Source organism: Amblyomma maculatum, chromosome 4 (genome assembly GCF_055883805.1).
Source record: "Amblyomma maculatum isolate TAMU_Amacu chromosome 4, ASM5588380v1, whole genome shotgun sequence".
NCBI classification, from domain to species: domain Eukaryota; kingdom Metazoa; phylum Arthropoda; class Arachnida; order Ixodida; family Ixodidae; genus Amblyomma; species Amblyomma maculatum.
In genome coordinates this window covers 31672757-31691231 of record NC_139347.1, presented here as the reverse complement: position 1 = coordinate 31691231, position 18475 = coordinate 31672757, and the positions used below count along the sequence as shown (strand labels likewise).

The 18475-nt window shown below is 48.5% G+C and overlaps 1 protein-coding gene across 1 annotated transcript; it reads right to left on the bottom strand.

Moving 5' to 3' along the window:
• Positions 1-1301: 1301 nt before the first annotated feature.
• LOC146190601 (endothelin-converting enzyme 1-like) lies at positions 1302-10540 on the bottom strand. Its single transcript, XM_084600200.1, has 3 exons — positions 10153-10540; positions 8368-8660; positions 1302-3561 (listed from the first exon to the last, which is right to left on the bottom strand). The coding sequence occupies exons 1-3, from the start codon at positions 10538-10540 to the stop codon at positions 1636-1638; spliced, it is 2607 nt and encodes an 868-aa protein (XP_084456326.1). The 3' UTR covers positions 1302-1635.
• Positions 10541-18475: the final 7935 nt, after the last annotated feature.

Below are 18475 nucleotides of genomic sequence, written 5' to 3'. Positions count from 1 at the left end.
GGCCAGCGTACGCTGAAACTTGAGTTTATCGTACCCAGCCCTCTCGTACGATGGGAGATCAGCGTTGACATGGCGGCGTCCAGGCCGCCCGCTTCAGAGTGAATTTGTCTTCGTTACCGCGTTTTTGTGCGCGCTGCCGCCTATAAATGGCACACGGGGTTTTCACTTTGCCTCGTGCAGCATTGAGCCCAAATAATTAGCGAATATTTACCTCTATTTGTTATTTTGCACCGCGGCAGCGCAGTCCCTAAGCCTGACGAGTAGCGTTGCTTTGTTGGTATGGCAACGCCATGAAGTGAATCGTCTTGGCTTGACTGCTTACACGCGTGTATCCGTAAAAATATGCTTGGCAGTACGGGGCTGAACGGAGGCCGTTATGCACCATGACGGCAATACAAGGTAAAAGTCGTCAGCGCAGGAGGAGTACAACAACAAGCGTAGGGAGTACAACAAAACTGCCACAGCAAAGAAACTGGCTCCGGTGCGACTTGGCTAGGTTTGGCTTGCGAAAAAAAAGCCCGAATGTGCTTTTTATTCTAAACCTAGATGTCGCCACTGTAGTTTGCGTTCGCGCTTTCGTACGGCCAACTAAAAGCGCCGATGCAACACACGGAGTAGCGTCCCATAATTTTCTAGCGTTTATCGTACGAAAGCGTCCATACGCTATACTAAAAGTCTCTAATGGTCCGAAAAATGAATTGGAATTGTTGCCCATTTCTTACATTCCGCAATCAGAAGCTATGTAAGTAAAAGAAGTGAAGTTATTGCTCCACTGCAAATAAGCTTCCGCTTTAAAATAGAACTTCTGTATATCATCATCATCATCAGCCTGACTATACCCACTGCAGGGCGAAGGCCTCTCCCATATTTCTCCACTTAACCCGGTTCTGTGCTAGCTGCATCCACTTGACCCCTGCGAACTTCTTAACCTCATCCGCCCATCTAACTTTCTGCCGCCCCCTGCTACGCTTTCCTTCCCTTGGAATCCAGTTTCTTACCTTAAGCGACCATCGGTTATCCTCTCTTCGCACTACATGTCCTGCCCATGCCCATTTCTTCTTAATTTCCGTTAGAATGTCGGTAACTTGAGGTATTTCTCTGACCCACTCTGCACGCTTCCTATCTCTTAATGTTACCCCTACCATTTTTCGTTCCATAGCCCTCTCGGTTGTCCTCAACTTAAGTAGAACTCTCTTGGTTAGCCTCCACGTTTCAGCCCCATAGGTGTATATATAAAGCATATATTATATGGAACCAATGAGAAAAGGCAGTTATGCGAAAGCGTTTCCATACACCTTCATGAATCTTCATTTATTCGTTTGCAGCGCAATTAGAACACATTGCCGAATAATGTTAGTCTTTCGGATCCTTCTAAGGTTAAAAATATCGTTCATTCCCAACTGCATTCAAAACCAATTATTATGCGTGCATATAGTTCCTTCAATAAACTTTGGGCACCGCGTTCTCAAAATTACGCATCGGTGCGTAACGTGTATAGTTTAAAGACGAATCCTAGTTAGTAAGATTTCTCAGCTCTCTAAAAACAGTCACGCTGCTCATGGACTAACAGCCCCACCAATGATGAAGGCACCAGGGTACCGAAAAGAAAAATCAGCCTGCAAACAAAAACAAGTCTCAAAACAGCTTGCACTGCTTAACTGGATTCATCGGGTCCTCAGGAGCACAGTTAAAAGCCTTGGAGAACTCCGGCACGTACTGAAGAGCGATGCTGCTCATCGACTCGCGGTCCATACTTTCGCTGCTGCCAAGACAATCAGTGTAACACAGTGCAATGAAGAACAGCTGCACTCCAGTGTACTTCTCCAAACCAAATACACCACGGTCAGAAGCACTGTAGTCGGCATAGTACGCCTCCACGAGAGCACTGAAGCCAGTCACGTACGCCACATAATACTCGAGCAGATGGAGCTTACCCGACATTCTTGGTCGCAAGCAATCGATGAAAGACTCAAGATGCGAAGCATTGCTTGTGGAGTATGCGAAATAGAACAAGCGCCCCAGTGCTATGACGACTTCAGCTCCGAGGCCGGCATAGTTTACAGACAAAGGTAGCTGTGCATCAAATAGCGGGAACGACAGAGCATAAGGCATTAACTCAATTTGTCGTTTGTCGTAAGAAATAGTGTAGTAATCTAACTCGTGTATAGACTGTACCATAAGTTCGAATTCTTCAAACTTTATAACGTGCACAGACTGTTGCCAGTTTCGCACGAACGAATCGTTGAAGTCAGCTAGCTGGTGCTGGTCTATATTCGGCAGTTCGTCCCCAGCTCTGTGCTCGAAGTTGCGGAAGAGCATTTCCAAAAAACTCCTGTTGCTGATCACGCTGATGTCCTCGTCAAAATACGTCCAGTTGTAAAGACGCCGGTGGAAAGTGGTCTGCAAGGACAGAGTCAAGTTTTTTGCGAGATGAAGAGCGTTGCCTTGGAGGACCTCAGAGTTGTATTGGTCGAAAAATGATAGCCGGGAGAAATACATTGCTCTGGTGACACAGAACACCCTGTAGTAGACCAGTGTCGTGGTGTAGTCATTATCGTAATAGTTGAAAATTAGGTCCTTATTCGCGAAAAGGGCCGCCACTTGAACAGTGCACCAAGATATAAATGTGTGGAATGCGTTTGTGCCATTCTGCCGCCACAAACTTAACACTTCGTCCAAATAACGGGGCGATGTTGTCGTCAGTGAGAGAGTGCCGTTCATCCTGATGTCAAGCTTCAAAAGCATCGCCATCCAGTTGGGTTCAGTGAGGCCAAGCTCGGTGGTGTTCCGAAAATTCTCAGCGCTATGCTCGCCAGGTGTAGCGGGACGAGCCTCAGAGAGATTTTCGAGCGCTGGCTCAACCGATGCGATAGTGTCCTGGTAAGTTACGGTATCCTCGCCTTCGCGTCGGAACCGTTCTTTCAGGAACTCAAAGTAGTCTTCACTCGCCTGTTTTCTCGAGGTCACGAAGTAAAGAAACCTTCCAGGAGTTAGCTTAATCGCACTGACGGATGTTTCCACGTCGATATTCAGTAGTACATCCAAGCCCAACTTCAGAGAGCTGAAAAGGAGCGTGTGCAGCACGTCTGCGTTTTTGGAAGGCTTAGGCCACACGATTCCCGCTTCGGCAAGTGCCTCTTTGACGGCGGGCAGTTCGTCCCTCTCTCCGTCGAGCAAGATGACACAGCTGCGGTACATGATGGCGGCCCGCTGTTCCTGGTTCTGTCCCGATTCAGGCACGTCTATACCTTTCAGCACATTGCTCACTTTGTCGAGAACAGAAATAAACTGGACTTCCCAAAAGTTATGCTCATTTTTATGCCGCCAGCCGTCGCAAACAAAGTGCGTGAAGCTCTGGCACGGGTTCACCGATTCGTTGATGGACGCGAGGAGCCGTTCGGAGTAGGCGAGGCAGGCGTGCGTCTTGCAGGCGTTGGACAAGGGCTCTGACTCTCTCAATACTAGTGAGGCGATTACCAAGGCTACAAGTGTCACGAAGGAAGCAGCCCCAACTAAGAACAGAGTGAGCTTGAGCGGCGACGAGGTCAGGTTCTGGAGATCCTGCAAAGTGAGATTAGGGCCGTTAGAAAAACGCCGCGGAACTCGAAAACGTCGAACAATTAACACGCACGTATGTTAACTGAATAGCATCGAACCCTAATTCACATGCAGCTTGTATATGTATGGGTGTATACGATCTACATCAGACGCAAAAGCAACCACGTTTCTTATAAGGTTAATATTGATGCAAGGTTACGTCTTTAGGGCATATATCTGCTCAGCACTCTCCGGTGGCAAGATGAGCGATATTTTTTTTTTTTTAAGAAATAAAAGCACTTCCGTTATTTTTCCGTTTCTTTTTGGTTCTCCCATGTCAGCAGCTGCACTGAACAGCTAACAATAAAGCGTCACCATAATGCTCCGAGATGAAAACACTTACAACCTGAACCCATCTTAACCCGCGCCGAATGACACGTCCGCACATATATCTTCTGCAGATAGCGGATATTGGTCATTCCTTGGCCTTGGGCAATATTCATATACACTGTCTGTCAGGACAAGCCACACAAGCTAGAGGAACCTCACTATTTGAGGTTTCTTTTTTTGCACAAATCAAAGTCGTCTAATGAATTCTGTGCTTGTGGGCGTCACAAAAGAATTTGAGTAGAATAAAGGCAGATTGGCTCTTCTGCCGTCGTGAAGCCTATGTTAAATGCATGTTGCGGCATAATTACTGAGAGTATCCAATCGGACGAGAAAAAACGCTTCTTTTTCCTTGTTCTTAAACCTATTATTCGTTTAGAGGCGGAATAGAGCAATGTAGATCCAAGCCTTCGTCACAGGGTATTAATAGGTTTCTCACTTTGACATAGTTTGACACACAGACCGTCACACTCATTGGAAATTGACGTCACCTGCAGTTTGCACATCTTGCTGAGATTGACTACGATGATCTTGACCTCCAGGTTGTCGTGGCGGAAATATATTAGTGACCTTCTTTTGTGGAGCCGACTTCGGCAATAAGCGAGTGTTTTACGCTTGCATCAGAAGTTTGAGGCACATCAGCATGTTTGTTAAAAAAAGGGGACCCGTGACTTGAAAGTAATTTTAACAGATGTGCTAGTTCTTTTCCTCCTGCTCTGAGTCGCTATTTGTCGATCGATATTCGAGTAAGCGTTCCTTTCGTCTGACAGTAGTTATACTTTTTCGTGGAGGTTATACATTTAACTTAGTATAAGTTAGTATAATTTAGTAAAGCAGTTATTTAATTGCCATATTCTAACTTGGATCTCAAATTATAATTCCACTACGATACGGGCAGGCTTCATGTCGCGGAAATGAAGCAGCAAAGATTAGCGGGTCGAAGACACTGGGGAGGCACATCCCGATACAGAACAGAGTTGAAAGCATCATTCGCCCGCCATCTTCCCATAGTTATGATCGTTTTCTCGACCATTTGCTTCTTTCAGCGTTCCTGCTTTTAGCTTCGAAACACGCGCCGAACTTAGCCAGCCTCAATGACACTGCACAGTGCTAGGGCCCCTCTCAAAATGCACAACTTTGCTTCATCAATGCGTGGTCCTATCTAAGTGGCCCATTGCAAATACCGACTGCGCATTTGAAGGGCCACTGTCCAGGGAAGGCCCTTTTAAGCAAAGGAGCCCAGTGTTTCGATCAGGTACCGGAAGTAGTCTGTGCAAAATGCTACAGTGACACGCGCGCCGCAAAGCATCGAAAATACAATTCAAAGCCCTCTCATGCTCTCCTTCGGGAAGCCAGCTTCCCCGTTTCCTGCGCTGGCCCGTCGAGCCACAGTAATGACGTACGTACCGCGAACGACGTCCATTGGTCCTTCTCGCTGACTGACGGGAGAAGGATGAGTGTCTACCGCTCGCTGCGCGCTTTTCCCTCGCCACGGCCAGATTGAATCTAAAGTCCCTCGATAATTTGAAAGTAGCGACACTCTCCTCCACTCCGGCACTTTCCTCCTCGAATATCCTCGCCCGCCGCCTGCGCGCGCTGCACACGGCACGCTTTTTTGGGCAGCGCTCCTTCGCCGTCCGGGAAATTGGCTGGCACGCGCGCGCGCTCTTAAGTTTGCAAGTTTTCCACGCTCTGTTATCGAACAAAGACACGAATAAGACATGCGACTTGCTTGACTGTACCGCGAGCCACATAAATTAGCGTCTCGTACGCGCAATGAAAGTGCAAATTACGAGCGCTTGCCGCATGAACAAAAACCGCTTGCTGCATACACCTCACATTCCTTTTGACTTTTCATTACCGTGTGTCTCAACCCGTCATAATATATTAAGCATAATATTTACTATATATTTGAACATTCCTGAATATTCTCAGCATACCAATGCTGAGTTAAATGTATTTTCACCTCAAACTAATTTTAGCGGAAGTAAAGTTTATGCAGTTGTTAACGAGCGGAGTTTCATTAATGCGATAGTTGCTAGCAAGAGGCTGGAACAAATGCTTTGATGGTCATCCTAAAATTTTTCAATAAGGTTTAGACTGAGCTTGGTACCGCGCAGTGCACATGCAGCTGCTGAGTTGTTTTCGTAGTTAAAAATTTTCGCGGCTGCTTGAAAACGATCGAATATCAACTTTTTTCTGTTAAGAATGAAACGGATCTAGCTCCTGCTGTCGGCAGCCTTGAAGTGACGTCGAGCCGAAACCGAGAGCCAAGATCAGGGCACCGATTTCCCGTCATCCGTACCCCAAAATTTGGCCTGTCGACCACCGATACTTCACCTTGTCGGAAGTTCATCCACGGTGTCAACTCTAATTTTAGTATGACCAATATTTTCTTTTTCTTTTGCTTTGACTAGACTAAAGAAACGTGACCTACAACGCTTTCAACTCTTTAGTGGCAAAATGTGGAAGAAGTACGGGCCTTATGTCGATAACTGTGACAGGGTGCGCACGTACAAAATACTGCTATGTCAACTCAAGACCAAACAGCATTGTTTTCTTTGTACACACTAGACCTCTCGGGTCCAAGGCCGACGGCTACTCTACGCTAGGAAAATGGACATGACGCCCGTCAACTAGGCAAATAATTAAGGAGGCCCACCTAAATTTGGAAGTCAAGACTGAGTTGGCCATACGCAAATTAGGTTATAGACACCAATTTCCGGTCAGACTCGGACCAGGTCAAATTTTGGGGATTCAGAGGGCCACATTTCGGGGGTGGCCCTCCTAGATTGGTAGATTACCACTGAATTTCCCATACTCAAATAGGTCGGACACCAATTTTGGTCCAATTCAGGCGAGGACAAATTTCGGGGGTCCAGATAGCTAACTTTTGGGAATAGGCCCCCTAGGTTTGGAGGCCACCACTCAATTCGTCATACGCAAATTAGGTTGGGCACCAAGTTTGGTCAAATTGGACGAGGTCAAACTTCGGGGGTCCAGAGAGCTAAATTTTGGCAATGGCCCACCTAAGTTTGGAGGTAATCCCTGAATTCGCACTACGCAAATGAGGTTGGTCATTAATTTTGCCACCTTTTGATGTGGTCAAATTTAAGGGGTTTCTGGGGCTACATTCTGAGGGAGGCCCACCGAAATTTGGACGTAACCAGTAAATATTCAAATTAGGTAGGACATCAATTTTCGCCAGATTAGGACGAGGTCTAATTTCGAGGGTCTAAAGAGACAAAATTTTGATGTGCGGATATATATCCACTATGTGGACAAGTTCTGCGAAAGAGTCCTCTACACTCTCCTGCGACATAAACCTATTAATGAATTAACAATCTCCTTCATTGCACGCGTTAGCGCTGAAAAGCGAGACCTTTAGTTCAGACATTAAAGCGGCTATTGTATGCGCATTGTATGCATCAGCTTTCGCTATTATATAGCACGTTGAGCGGAACCATGAAGTCAAAACAATAACGCGCATAACGGCGCAAAATGATCAGTGAATTAAGTGAGATTATCAGCTTTGTGATGCGCTTGCAAGCAGTTTCATGTCGCTTGGAACAAATGCACAGTACGTCGCAGAAGCAGCAGAGGTGACAAGTCTTCGTCGGGGTGAAGTGCTTGAGGCCGATGTTGTTGAACCACTTTTTTATTCGAATGGTGGCCTTCTTTCCGCTCGGAATTGCGAAAAAAATGAAGCCTTTTTCACGACAGCTTGTGCAAATAAATATGCCGCAGCTCGGCATTAAAACAGCGCGAAGTGCAAGCGCGGAATGCTAGGGAGCTCGCTCCTACAAACAGCGGCTGCCTAAAAAATGGCGCCGGCTAAAAATGAAAACACAAAAAGAACGAACTTTTCGCGCGCTTTTCCCGGCGACGGCCCGCGGAGCCAATCACCGTTGAGAAGAGCGCCGATGGGAGAGTTGAGAGAGGAGGATCTGCGAGGGTGCGCGGAGCGGCGGCAAAGTTCACAGAAAGTCGCTACTTTAGTTTTATCAAGGGACTTTAATTGAATCGAGCGGCGCGCGCTCCCTCGGCCGTTTTTTTTTTTTTTCGCGCTCGCGGAGTGCCACGCCCCACCTCCCGCAAAACGCGGAGGAGGAAGGGGAATTTGTCTTGCGGAGGCTAGACGACCTCGGGCAGGAGGGTGAAAAACCTTTGCGAGGGAACGGAAGGAGAGAAGCATGACAGAATCGGGTGATTGCGGTGGCTGTAACTGCGTTATTAGTTACTCTTTTCAAAAACATTTTGCGGCCTTGCGTTCTAGGGGCGAAGTCTCACAGTCACCGGGGAAGAAAATATTTTCGACCGGAGGGTGGACAGTGGGCCTTTAACATTCTGGATATCCAGTCCAATACATCTTTTTTGGCACTTATTAAGACCCTTAAGACCTTAAGACACTTAATACCCTAAATAAGGTACAGTGGCACTTACATGAGGCGATTTCGTGCTATCAAGACCGGAGGCTGGATTGCTGCGGAAGCTGGCTGCCTGTCCAAAGTTCGGCTGTCTGGGGTACCTCGTGTTGGCCAGATTCGTCAGCGTCGAAGCTGGGCTAATTAATCCGGAGTGGACGCCGCCGGATACTGGCGATGACTGACAGGATACTTCCTGGCCACGTTCTGTCGGCGACGCCACGCTAACGGGATCGACGGTATTCCGGCCGACGCCTCCCGCGGGAGCCACCGCGCGATCGTCCACTGGTCGAGCGTGGTTGGCTATGACACCTGCCAAGAGACAGCGAGAAAGCAATTTAATGAGAGAAAAGATGGAGAAGCAGACCGCCAATAAGGGGACCTTGGCCTGCTACTTCGCACTGGGGAAGGAAAAAGCAAAATAAGATGTAGAGGGCGAGTGGAGTTCGATAATGTCATGGTATACAACGATTTGCTTGCGGTGATCCGGGTAATTGAGGAGACAACGCACTCACTGGCTGGTACTTTATACGAATAGTCGTATATCGCTTATGAAACGTATGTCTTCAACACACGCGCACATGCACGCACGCACGCACACGCGCGCCCATGTTGTAATTGCACAAACAACATGCATAGTTGCTAGATCTACAAATTCTCATTTCCGGGCACAGATCTTTCAGGTGCGAACATTACAGCCCAGGCAAGTGTCATAAACGGGAATCTTTTGCTGCTTCGACCAAATACTTGAAAAAAGATTGTAGGGAACTTACGGAGTCGCAGCAGAACACCAGAACAAAACGATCAGCTTGGCGGCTTCTCGAACCGAACAGCTCGTGCCATGCGTGCGCACCGCACCGTGCATGCGGCGTTCAACTTTATTTTTTCTTCTTTCGCCAGCTGTGAACGCCGATCCTATCGCCTCTGCTTTACAGCGTCGCTGTACGCTACAAGACCTCATCGCACACCAGGCGTCAATGAATTTCACCCTGGCGCCGAGGGCAGTTTTCTCGGAGAATCTCCCGTTTCTCCTGGCCTGATCCAGAACTTTGTGATCCCCCGATACAAAGGGGAATGGCCGTATCAGCATCATCATCTCCAACCGTCTCAAAGTATAGCTTAACGGCTCTCCTCGCATCAGTGCATAGTAAGTTATCTACTCTACATGCCCAATGTGTGCACTGCAAGACAATTGGAGAGTGCAAACCATTCGTGCTTATTATTTTGCAGCATGTTATAATTAAACCTGAAACTTGTGCGCGTGAAAAGGGGTGGCGCAGAGAGGATTGTGAAGTCCACAAGGGCTTCTGCTTGACCATGGAACGTCAGCATCTCCGACGGTTCCTCGTTAAAAAAAATCATAGCCGCATTCATGCAAAGGCTAAGCAGAGAAAACTTTGGGTGTCATTCAAGCTGCGCCATTAAGGGCATGACGCGGTAGAGAAGCATCGGTTCAGTCGGTATCCAAGAGCACTGGAAGGTTGAGTCTACTAGCTTCTAACTTGACATAAAACGAGAAACCCGAATTGGCAGCTCCTCCCAACTTTCTGATACCATATATGGTCCGCACAATCCATCGAACAATAAGTGCTCGGTCATGTTAGCTGCCAGTTATCACCTATCATGGCCATTCCCATGAAATTTCGCTCACAAGGTCCCCACTGGATTGTCTGGGCAACGGCTAAGCCTGTAATGCTAAGATAAATTTATAACACATATCGCAGCGAGGAGGAATATACATGTGAGAAAGCGCAACAAAAGCTGCACTGAATTAAGTTATCCGAAACTTGGATAAAAATCATACCATGCAGACGTCTTTGCTGGAATGGCGATGGCGCATGCCTAGTTGCAGTGCCGCTGCTGGCAGAGCTCATCGAGGAGCTCCCGATGCCGTCCGGCGAACGCGAGCCACCTTGGTCTCGACTGTCTTGAGCGCGCCTTGGACGGAGACGCTTTGGCGAGACGGCTGCATGAGCCCTCGCCTTCTTGCGACTACCTGGCTTATCGGACGGTATATGAGCACCACGGGCTGGCTCCATTAATGATATACCTAGGCCGCTTTTAAGAAAAGCAGCTCGGTGAACAGCTGCTGAAAGACAACCAGATTTCTTCTTTTCCTCTTCTTCTTCTTCCTCGGTACACATGGCACACACACCCACAGTGGGGATTGACCAGAGTTTGTGGCATGCCATCGTCGTCTCGGCGAAGAAGACGACGACAGCCTCAGCATGCCTGCCAAGCACGCGCAGTTCGTTCTACGTGGCTGCAGGACTGAATTCCGGCGGTTCCGCTGTCCCGTTGCCGCCTGGCACAGCAGGTCCTGCCAAAATGTATTTGTTGAGACCCGATGACGAGTGTCTGTGGTTCATCTCCACAAATTTGGTGACTCCGGACTTCGCGTCTTCGCTCTCTGCTCCTGCTTTGCGCCTGCATCAGCCGCTTCACTATAGGCCTACTAGCGCCAGGAGCTCGAGATCCCGCCTACCTTGATCGTGTAAGCCATGGCCACGGATTCCCCCACTCATGTACCGTCTCCGTCGCCTCACACGGCGCCATGTCATGAGTCCGCGGTCTCCGCTCTCAAGCTCCCTAACTTCTGGTCATCGGACTTTGGTCCCTCACTATCGAGGTCTTGTTCCGCCGGCACCGCATCACTTCGCAGGTGACCATGTTCGATCCCGTCATTGGCGCGCTCACGCCTACTACTGCGGCGATTGTTCGCGACGTCCTGCGCTCTCCGCCTGCTGATCGCCTGCTGATCATCTCCGGGCGACGCTGATCCAGCGAACTTCTGAAACGAAGCCGCGTCGTCTGCAGCAGCTCCTTACCTTAGAAGAGCTCGGAGATCGCCAGCCTACCGAGCTGTTGCGTCGCATAACCGCTCTGGCTGGAGACTCCACTGCTTCACACGACAGCGCACTCCTGCGGGAACTCTTCCTGCAGCGTCTACCACCACAGGTGCGCATGATCCTGAGCGTGTCTTCATCTCAGACACTAGAATCCCTCGGTATACGCTGGCAGGTAAGATCATGGACGCCGGTTCTCCCCCCTTGGAAACAATTCATCGTCCTCTTGCCCCTCAGTTGTCCAGCGCAGCTGCTGACGATCCCTATGCCCGCCTCATCGATGCTAATGAGGAGCTCACTCGGCAAGTAGCGCGGCTTACAGCTGAAGTTGCAGCCCTTAGTAAGCGGCGGCCGCGTTCCTCATCTCCCCCTCGCCGTACCAGCCCCAGTGCTCATGGCAACCGTTCTCCGAAACCTCGCCACCCACGCCTCCTAACGTCACAGATTACGCCTGCCGGCTACGTAGCGCTATGGGCAATGTCATTCCACCACGTCAGGGCCAGTATTCCCGTCGTATCCACGTTCCCCCTGACCTGCAGCGGTGCACACACGACTTCGCCACGACGCTGTACGTCCACCCTTACGGCCGCCATACGATGGTCCGTACCAAGTGCTCCAGCGTGCTCCTAAGTACTTTCTACTGCGTATCAATGGCCGGGAGGACACGATCTCCGTTGATCGCATTAAACACGCCCACCTTGACTCAGATGTCATCGCAAACTGTGCCACTGCAACCCCTCCCGATCACGCCACTTCTCGCCGCGTACGGTTCACACTCCCAGTGTCACCTTTTCGCCATTCCCCTTCGTTCATGGCTTCATCGCTAGAAAGGGGGGGGGGGGGGGGGGGGGGGCTGTGGCATGCCATCGTCGTCTCGGCGAAGAAGACAGCCTCAGCACGCCTGCCAAGCACGCGCAGTTCGTTCTACGTGGCTGCAGGACTGAATGCCGGCGGTTCGCTGTCCTGTTGCCGCCTGGCACAGCGGGGGTCCTGCTAAAATATATTTGTGGAGACCCGATGACGAGTGTCTGTGGTTCATCTGCACAAGTTCATTGCAGCTGTAAAAATAGAATTCATGATGTCGATTTAGACTGTATGATAGATTTCTTCTTAGCTCGTGCCCGGCACACACCATGAACGGGTTCACAGGTCGGGCTATGGTGACAGAAGTGGGATATGCTATCCAATTAAAGGTACACTACCAAAGAACAATCAGGTTGTAGCGTTCGACAGCAGCATCATGTTGATCAGATGCAATTTTCATAATAAATGTACATAAAACATTATTTCAATGTAATAAATACTATATTGAAAAAAAAAAAAGACGGCAGCGTAGTTTCCGTGTCGACGACGATAACGGTTCGCGCGCTCTTCGCCATCTTGAACTATTGCCTCTGAAAGACTTTTCTTCTTTTACAGCTGCTTAAGATGCGGGCTGTCTCCACTTTTGTTTTTTCTTTGCTTTCTTCGTCGAGAAAGTAACGGAGAGGAATACAAATATGCATAAAAGTTCTCTACACAAAAATAATTTACATTTGGCACCACTCCCGCACCCTCTCTAATACGAGGATATACGCAGGAAAAGCTGCAAGCGGCAGCTTTTCCTGTAGTTTTCATCTAATTAAGGAGCGACCTATTCAGCTCAGTGAGGCTACGAAGGGATATAACAAGCACATTGGAAATGTGCAGCTCTTACATCTCACACAATCATGTTTATGCTTGAATATGTTTCTCTCGAGCACACAAAGCTCCATCAAGGTGTCATTTTTGCTCTTGAACGACTGGACCCGCGCCGAGTTAAGGTAGTGGGTAACAAGACTACAAGGAGCATATACATAATCTCTCTTGATGTGTCTAACCCGGCCAACCTTGTACGTTGAAGGCCGCGTGTCCTTTTAGGCAACATACAAATGTACTCATCCTTTGCTCACGGCGAAAGCGGATGTGATTTCCGACGTCGTTGCGCCAATAAATCGCTTCAACTTAGCATAACTGTTATCTTGTCCTGTCCAAATCACTGACATCCATCGGTTTTGAAACGACGTCCGTCAAATCGGTGTTGAAATGAACTACCTTTTAATGTCACACGCCAGTGAGACTCGTGAAGTACCCATTCCGTATGCACCGTGTCCAATGTAATGCCACAAATGGGAGATCTCGCCGCAGAGCGAAAAAATTTATGGGGGACAATTTAAGGGTCTGATGCGATAGCGTATATAGGCTACCATCCGGCATATAAAGCTTGGCTTTAAACAAAATGTATGGGCGTGCCTGAGTGATGTAAACGGCGACTGACTCAGAATGCAACGGTCCTGGCAGACTGATACTGACATCGCCTTCCCATCTGAAAGGAGAAGTCCAAGTTGGCCAGAAGCTCCTGCCAAACGTAATGTCAGGCAATCCAATCAGTGCGTGATCATGTGCAGCTGCCAGCCACGTGCCAGCGCCATACTCGTGATTTTTCGCTTACAAGACCGACAATGGCGGATTTTCTGGTGAATGGGGGCCTTTGCGGCCATTGCGTTAAAATGGCAAATGCTAAGGCATGCGAGCGCAGCATCCACAGGTAAGGAAAAAATTCGGCAGATACACTTATGACTGTTTACGAACGAGAATGCAAAAGCATTATAATTGCCGAGTCATGACCTGTATGCGTAATGTTTGTACATAATCTACAGCTTACAGTAAGCCATTTGGGAAGTGATAGGTACAGTCTTTGTCAAAAATATACAGCCCAACGGTTTCGCTTCTAAGCCCTGTAACGCGGTTTCTGGTAGCAATACTGGAATATGAATGTAAGCTAGAGCAGAATGAGGACGAGTTTTGTCACCTTTGAGATTGCGAATGCCAGAGTTGAGATATGAGTCCCGTTACGGGGCTTAGAAGAAAAACCTTTGGGCCGTATATTTTTGACAAAGGCTGTACATACATTGCACAATGTATATGAGCCATTAAGCCACGTCCTCTTACATGCGCTGTGGCACCGCGTGCTGACGCGATCAGAACATTGTGCTATGGAAGCTGCCGTTTCCCATTGATTCAATTGGCTGAGACAGGTCACTGTTGGTAGGTAATTTAATGTGAGCACTCTGAGTGACACCCGGTTTCTCTCGTAACGCTGCTTCTAACATTTTCGTATTTCATCGATTATCTTGACTGTGAAAATTGGCTGCTGGCGTGAGGTTGTTGGCATGCGGCTAACAATAGTGCTTCCACTCCACCGAAAGTCGTTGTCTGCCTTCGTGTCTGACTATACCGGTCCTCCTCATGATCATGCCTATGACCGGAAATTCATTTTGCCGCCTCTAACTTCCTAATGCCGCTCCATTGAAGTACCAGTCCCAGCCCCGTAGGGCCAGGAATAGCCACCCTTCACCACTTCGAATTTGGCGGCCGTTGAGACTTTTGGTTGGTCGCTTCGAATTTGGCGGCTGGTGACGTCACTTCTCTGTCGACCAATCAGGTGCGCCGCTCAAGCGGACAGCTTTTATCGACAGCAGTATGAGCCTCTCTGGACCTACGGGGTTGGGACGGGTTGGTCAACGCCGCTTGCGGCAGGGGCTAGCCTGCCACTTAATTTTTATCTATTGTAGGCCGTCATTGCACCCGCCACCGCTTCGGTGGTTGACGAGTGCTGTTGCGACGCGAGTCTTTCTCTCCCTTTCTTTTTCTTTCTTCTTTATTTTCTCTTCTGTCCGCACGAGGCAGCGGAGCTGACTCAGCTACAGAGCAAGCAGGCCCGTGCATTTTCTTTTCATTCTTCTTATAGTCGCAACACTAACAACAGGTGTAAATGGGAGCGTCGGCCGGAGTTCGCGCCGAGCAGCGCAAGTGCCACTGGGATTGGGGTCAACGCTGGATGCTGCGGACAGTGCTTTGTGAAAGCCCACTGGCAGCCATAGGAGGCCTAATTCTGTTATTGATGCCCTACAAAAGCAATAATAACTCTACCAAATTACGGTATCGTTGATTTCTTCGGCTCCTTTAGCAGCGAAGCAGGCCATATGCGAGAGCCGCCGCAAGGTTTTCGTCAGCAAGGCTGGGTTCACCGCATGACAGCCAGTGCACCGAACCCCAGCTTCTCCGCATGACAGCATTCACGCTGAAAGCAATCTGCCATACTAAAGGACACTTTCGGTCGGAAACTCGGAATCGACTTTCATTTCGTCAAGCAGTGTAGCAGCATATTTTGCACCATTGCGCGCGCCATGCGGATTTACCTGCGCCATATCCTGCTCCACAGACTGCCCATTGCGACGTGCACAATTTCTGGTGCCATTCTGCGCCATACAGAAAAATTTATCATTTTGGTTCAGTTCAGCCTTGACTCTCCAGACACAGCGCGAAATAAAGCATCGATATAAATGCAGAAAACAATAACTGTCGCACTGTTCTCTTCTGAAAAGCAGGTATCATGACCAAATTATTAGCCAAATAAATTTAATGTTATCAAGTCAACTTCTGCATCATTTCTGAACTGCTCGATAATTCGAATTTATTTACGGCCCAGTGAAGCTAGAATCGAATTTTCATTTTAATGCACAAGCCTTCAGACCTATGGTTGCTCTTTGCAGGTGCTTCTTTGTGGTGCCATTATCTGCAACTGCTGTGTAATGTATATCGAAGGAACTGCTGATCAAACGTAGTGTTTAAACGATGAATGTAGTGTTGAGACAGAATACAGACAATGAGAGGACAGGCCGGGTGCCGCTCCCCCTCCTCTTGTTCTCAGTTGTACTGTCGGCTGCACCATGACAACGGTCGGCGCTATTGCCGCTGTGGATGGGGATGTGTCGATTGGCATACTTCGGACCTCCAGGTTGTGGTCCTGGGATAGTTTAACCACCTCCACCAAACTGTTACGGGGCATCCCCAAGCGGTAAGACTCAGTTCAACACCAGGAGCACATCTGGAATACCAGAGCACGCCAGCACAACGGCTTCAGCTTCAGTGTCACCGTCGTTCGATACAGTGCCCACATCATCGTCATCATCCGACATCCCGGCTACACATCATAATAATACCATCGTCGCTCAAGCTGCACTGTGCTTGATAGAACTGCTGAGAATAATTTGATAGAGTTAATCAAGTATTACAAATGCACAATGTATTTGAGAAAGTAGCTAGGAATGGCAACACATTGTGCAATTTGTGTAGATCTAATCCTTTATTGTGTACGTATATAAGAGGGTCTCACTGCTATAAACTGTAATTTGTGCTTGCTTCCAAACAGTTCCAGAACTCCTTTTTGCCTGCTCCGAACCTGCTCCCAGGTGTGCTTCAAAACACGGTCAGTCAGCTTCACCCCTGCTGCCAGCAAGTGACTGAAGCTGCGCAGCCAGCCACACGCGAAAAGTGATTTTGGGGATGCCATTACATTGAGAGAAGCGCCCCTTGCAGGGCCACGGCGCACAGTTCGATATGTTGGATGTTCTGCTCAACGGGAGTTCAATAAATGCGAATATCCCTCTTAATACTTTTGCGTGAGGTTTTCAAGGGGATATCCTGAGAGCTCAAACATAAACAACAAATCAGTTTTAAATCATACTGTATCATGTAACTACGTATCAGTATCATATTTCAGATAATCCCCTGAAAAGGCCTCCTTCCTAAAAGCACATTTTAAACCGCTTGTTTCAACTGAATCTCTATCGACCATATTGAGGTTATCAGTTGCCCCTCCTATCATTGTGACGATTGTCTCGTGTAAATTCCTTAGACGTTCTCCGAAGACAGCTCGGAGACCATTTACCGCAACACATCAGTCAACGTTTTAGCTAAATGACCTGATTTTGGAGCGCTGTTTTTAGGCGCCCACTCTCGTATGACGCATCGTCACCACTGGCGTAGTCTTCGACAGAACCAGTTACCTGCCAGCCAAAGCAGGCAGTAGACGAGCGAAATGTCCCCATCATAGCTAGTAGGTGGCACAGCGGGGAGATGGAAATCCCTTTCCACATTTAAGAGATAATGGAGAGGAACAGAGTGCGAAATGCAACGGATGGCTAAGAAAGTTGTTGGATATGGCGAGAATGGAGAAAGGCACGAATGAAGTGTGTCTGCCATGGTAAAAACACAGAGCATGGCTACCATGAAAGGAAGAGGTAATGACGAGGGTGGTGCTAGGGGACAAGGCTAAGCGGTGGCCAACAGAAACCAGAATGTTGTGGCAGGAATGGCTGAATGCACAGCAGGATGGCAAGATTGCAAGGTAGGAAATGTGTGCAACACATCCGTCAGGAGTGCTAACTTCCACCATCGCCTTCACGAAGTGCTTGCGCCTGCAATTTCCCATGACATTTGCGTGTCACAGATGGTGGGACGCCTCCTATGGAAGGCCTGTGCAACATTTGCGTCATGTTGCTGGCCAAAGTACCACGTTTCTCTTTGACGTCTTCTTGCGGCCATGAGGTTGATCTTGAGCTGGATTTTCCGCCCAACCATTTTCCTTTCGACTGCTCATAAGAAGTCCTTCGCCTCAAGCTTTCCCTACCAAAGTCCAAACGCGTTGATTGTTCCCTTGAACTGTTCTGCACCGATTATGATATGCCCGCCCTCGCACAAAGCCTCCTCCTTTGCACTTACCAGATTGTCTTCCATTCCCAGCGGCACCCATTATTGACTCCTCCTACCGGCACGTTGTGCTGCCTCTGTCAAGGGGCTTTTCAGAGTTGAGAGAGTGCATCATGTGGTCGAAGGTGGCCGACATGTTGCATATGCTGAACAGCATAACCTTAGATTGGTAAAGCCAATCACGAATCAGAAAGACAGTCTTTTCCCAGTCCTGGGTATATCAAGTGCCATTTCCCAATTGCTCGGACAGATCAAGATCAATAGAGGAGAAGAGTTTGGTATGCACGGAGACAATTGAGGGAGTAGTCTATTCCCAGAAGGTGGCGGTAGTCAACACATTCGCCTAAATGACCTAAAAATATTGATCCAGGCTGCATAGAAAAAACTGCGAAATCACATGCTTTCGCAAGGGCTCGCGCGTCATCCGCATCACTGGACTATGTTGGCAGAGCCGACCTAGTAAAGTTGGGAATTCGCATTTTTATGCAATATTTGCACTGCGCAGATAACGCAAGTTTTTGGAGGCCTACACTGAGCATTGGGATTTAACTGCAGTGCATTTAGTTCATTCAGCATGCCGTCATACGTGGTTTTGGAAGCCTGCCAGAGCTGGTGGCAGCCCAGCCTAATGCGAGATCGTTTGCTCACTCTGATCATCATGGCGCTAGCAACGCATGCGCGAATACACTGAAACCATTGAAACCATTG

Excerpts from the sequence above, each read along its gene's own strand:
- LOC146190601 (XM_084600200.1), bottom strand. The coding sequence starts at position 10,540 with ATGGCATGCCACAAACTCTGGTCAATCCCCACTGTGGGTGTGTGTGCC. Across the intron at positions 8,661-10,152 it reads CCAGCAAAGACGTCTGCATG|GTGTCATAGCCAACCACGCT; the intron begins GTATGATTTTTA and ends GTCTCTTGGCAG. Across the intron at positions 3,562-8,367 it reads ATAGCACGAAATCGCCTCAT|GATCTCCAGAACCTGACCTC; the intron begins GTAAGTGCCACT and ends CTCACTTTGCAG.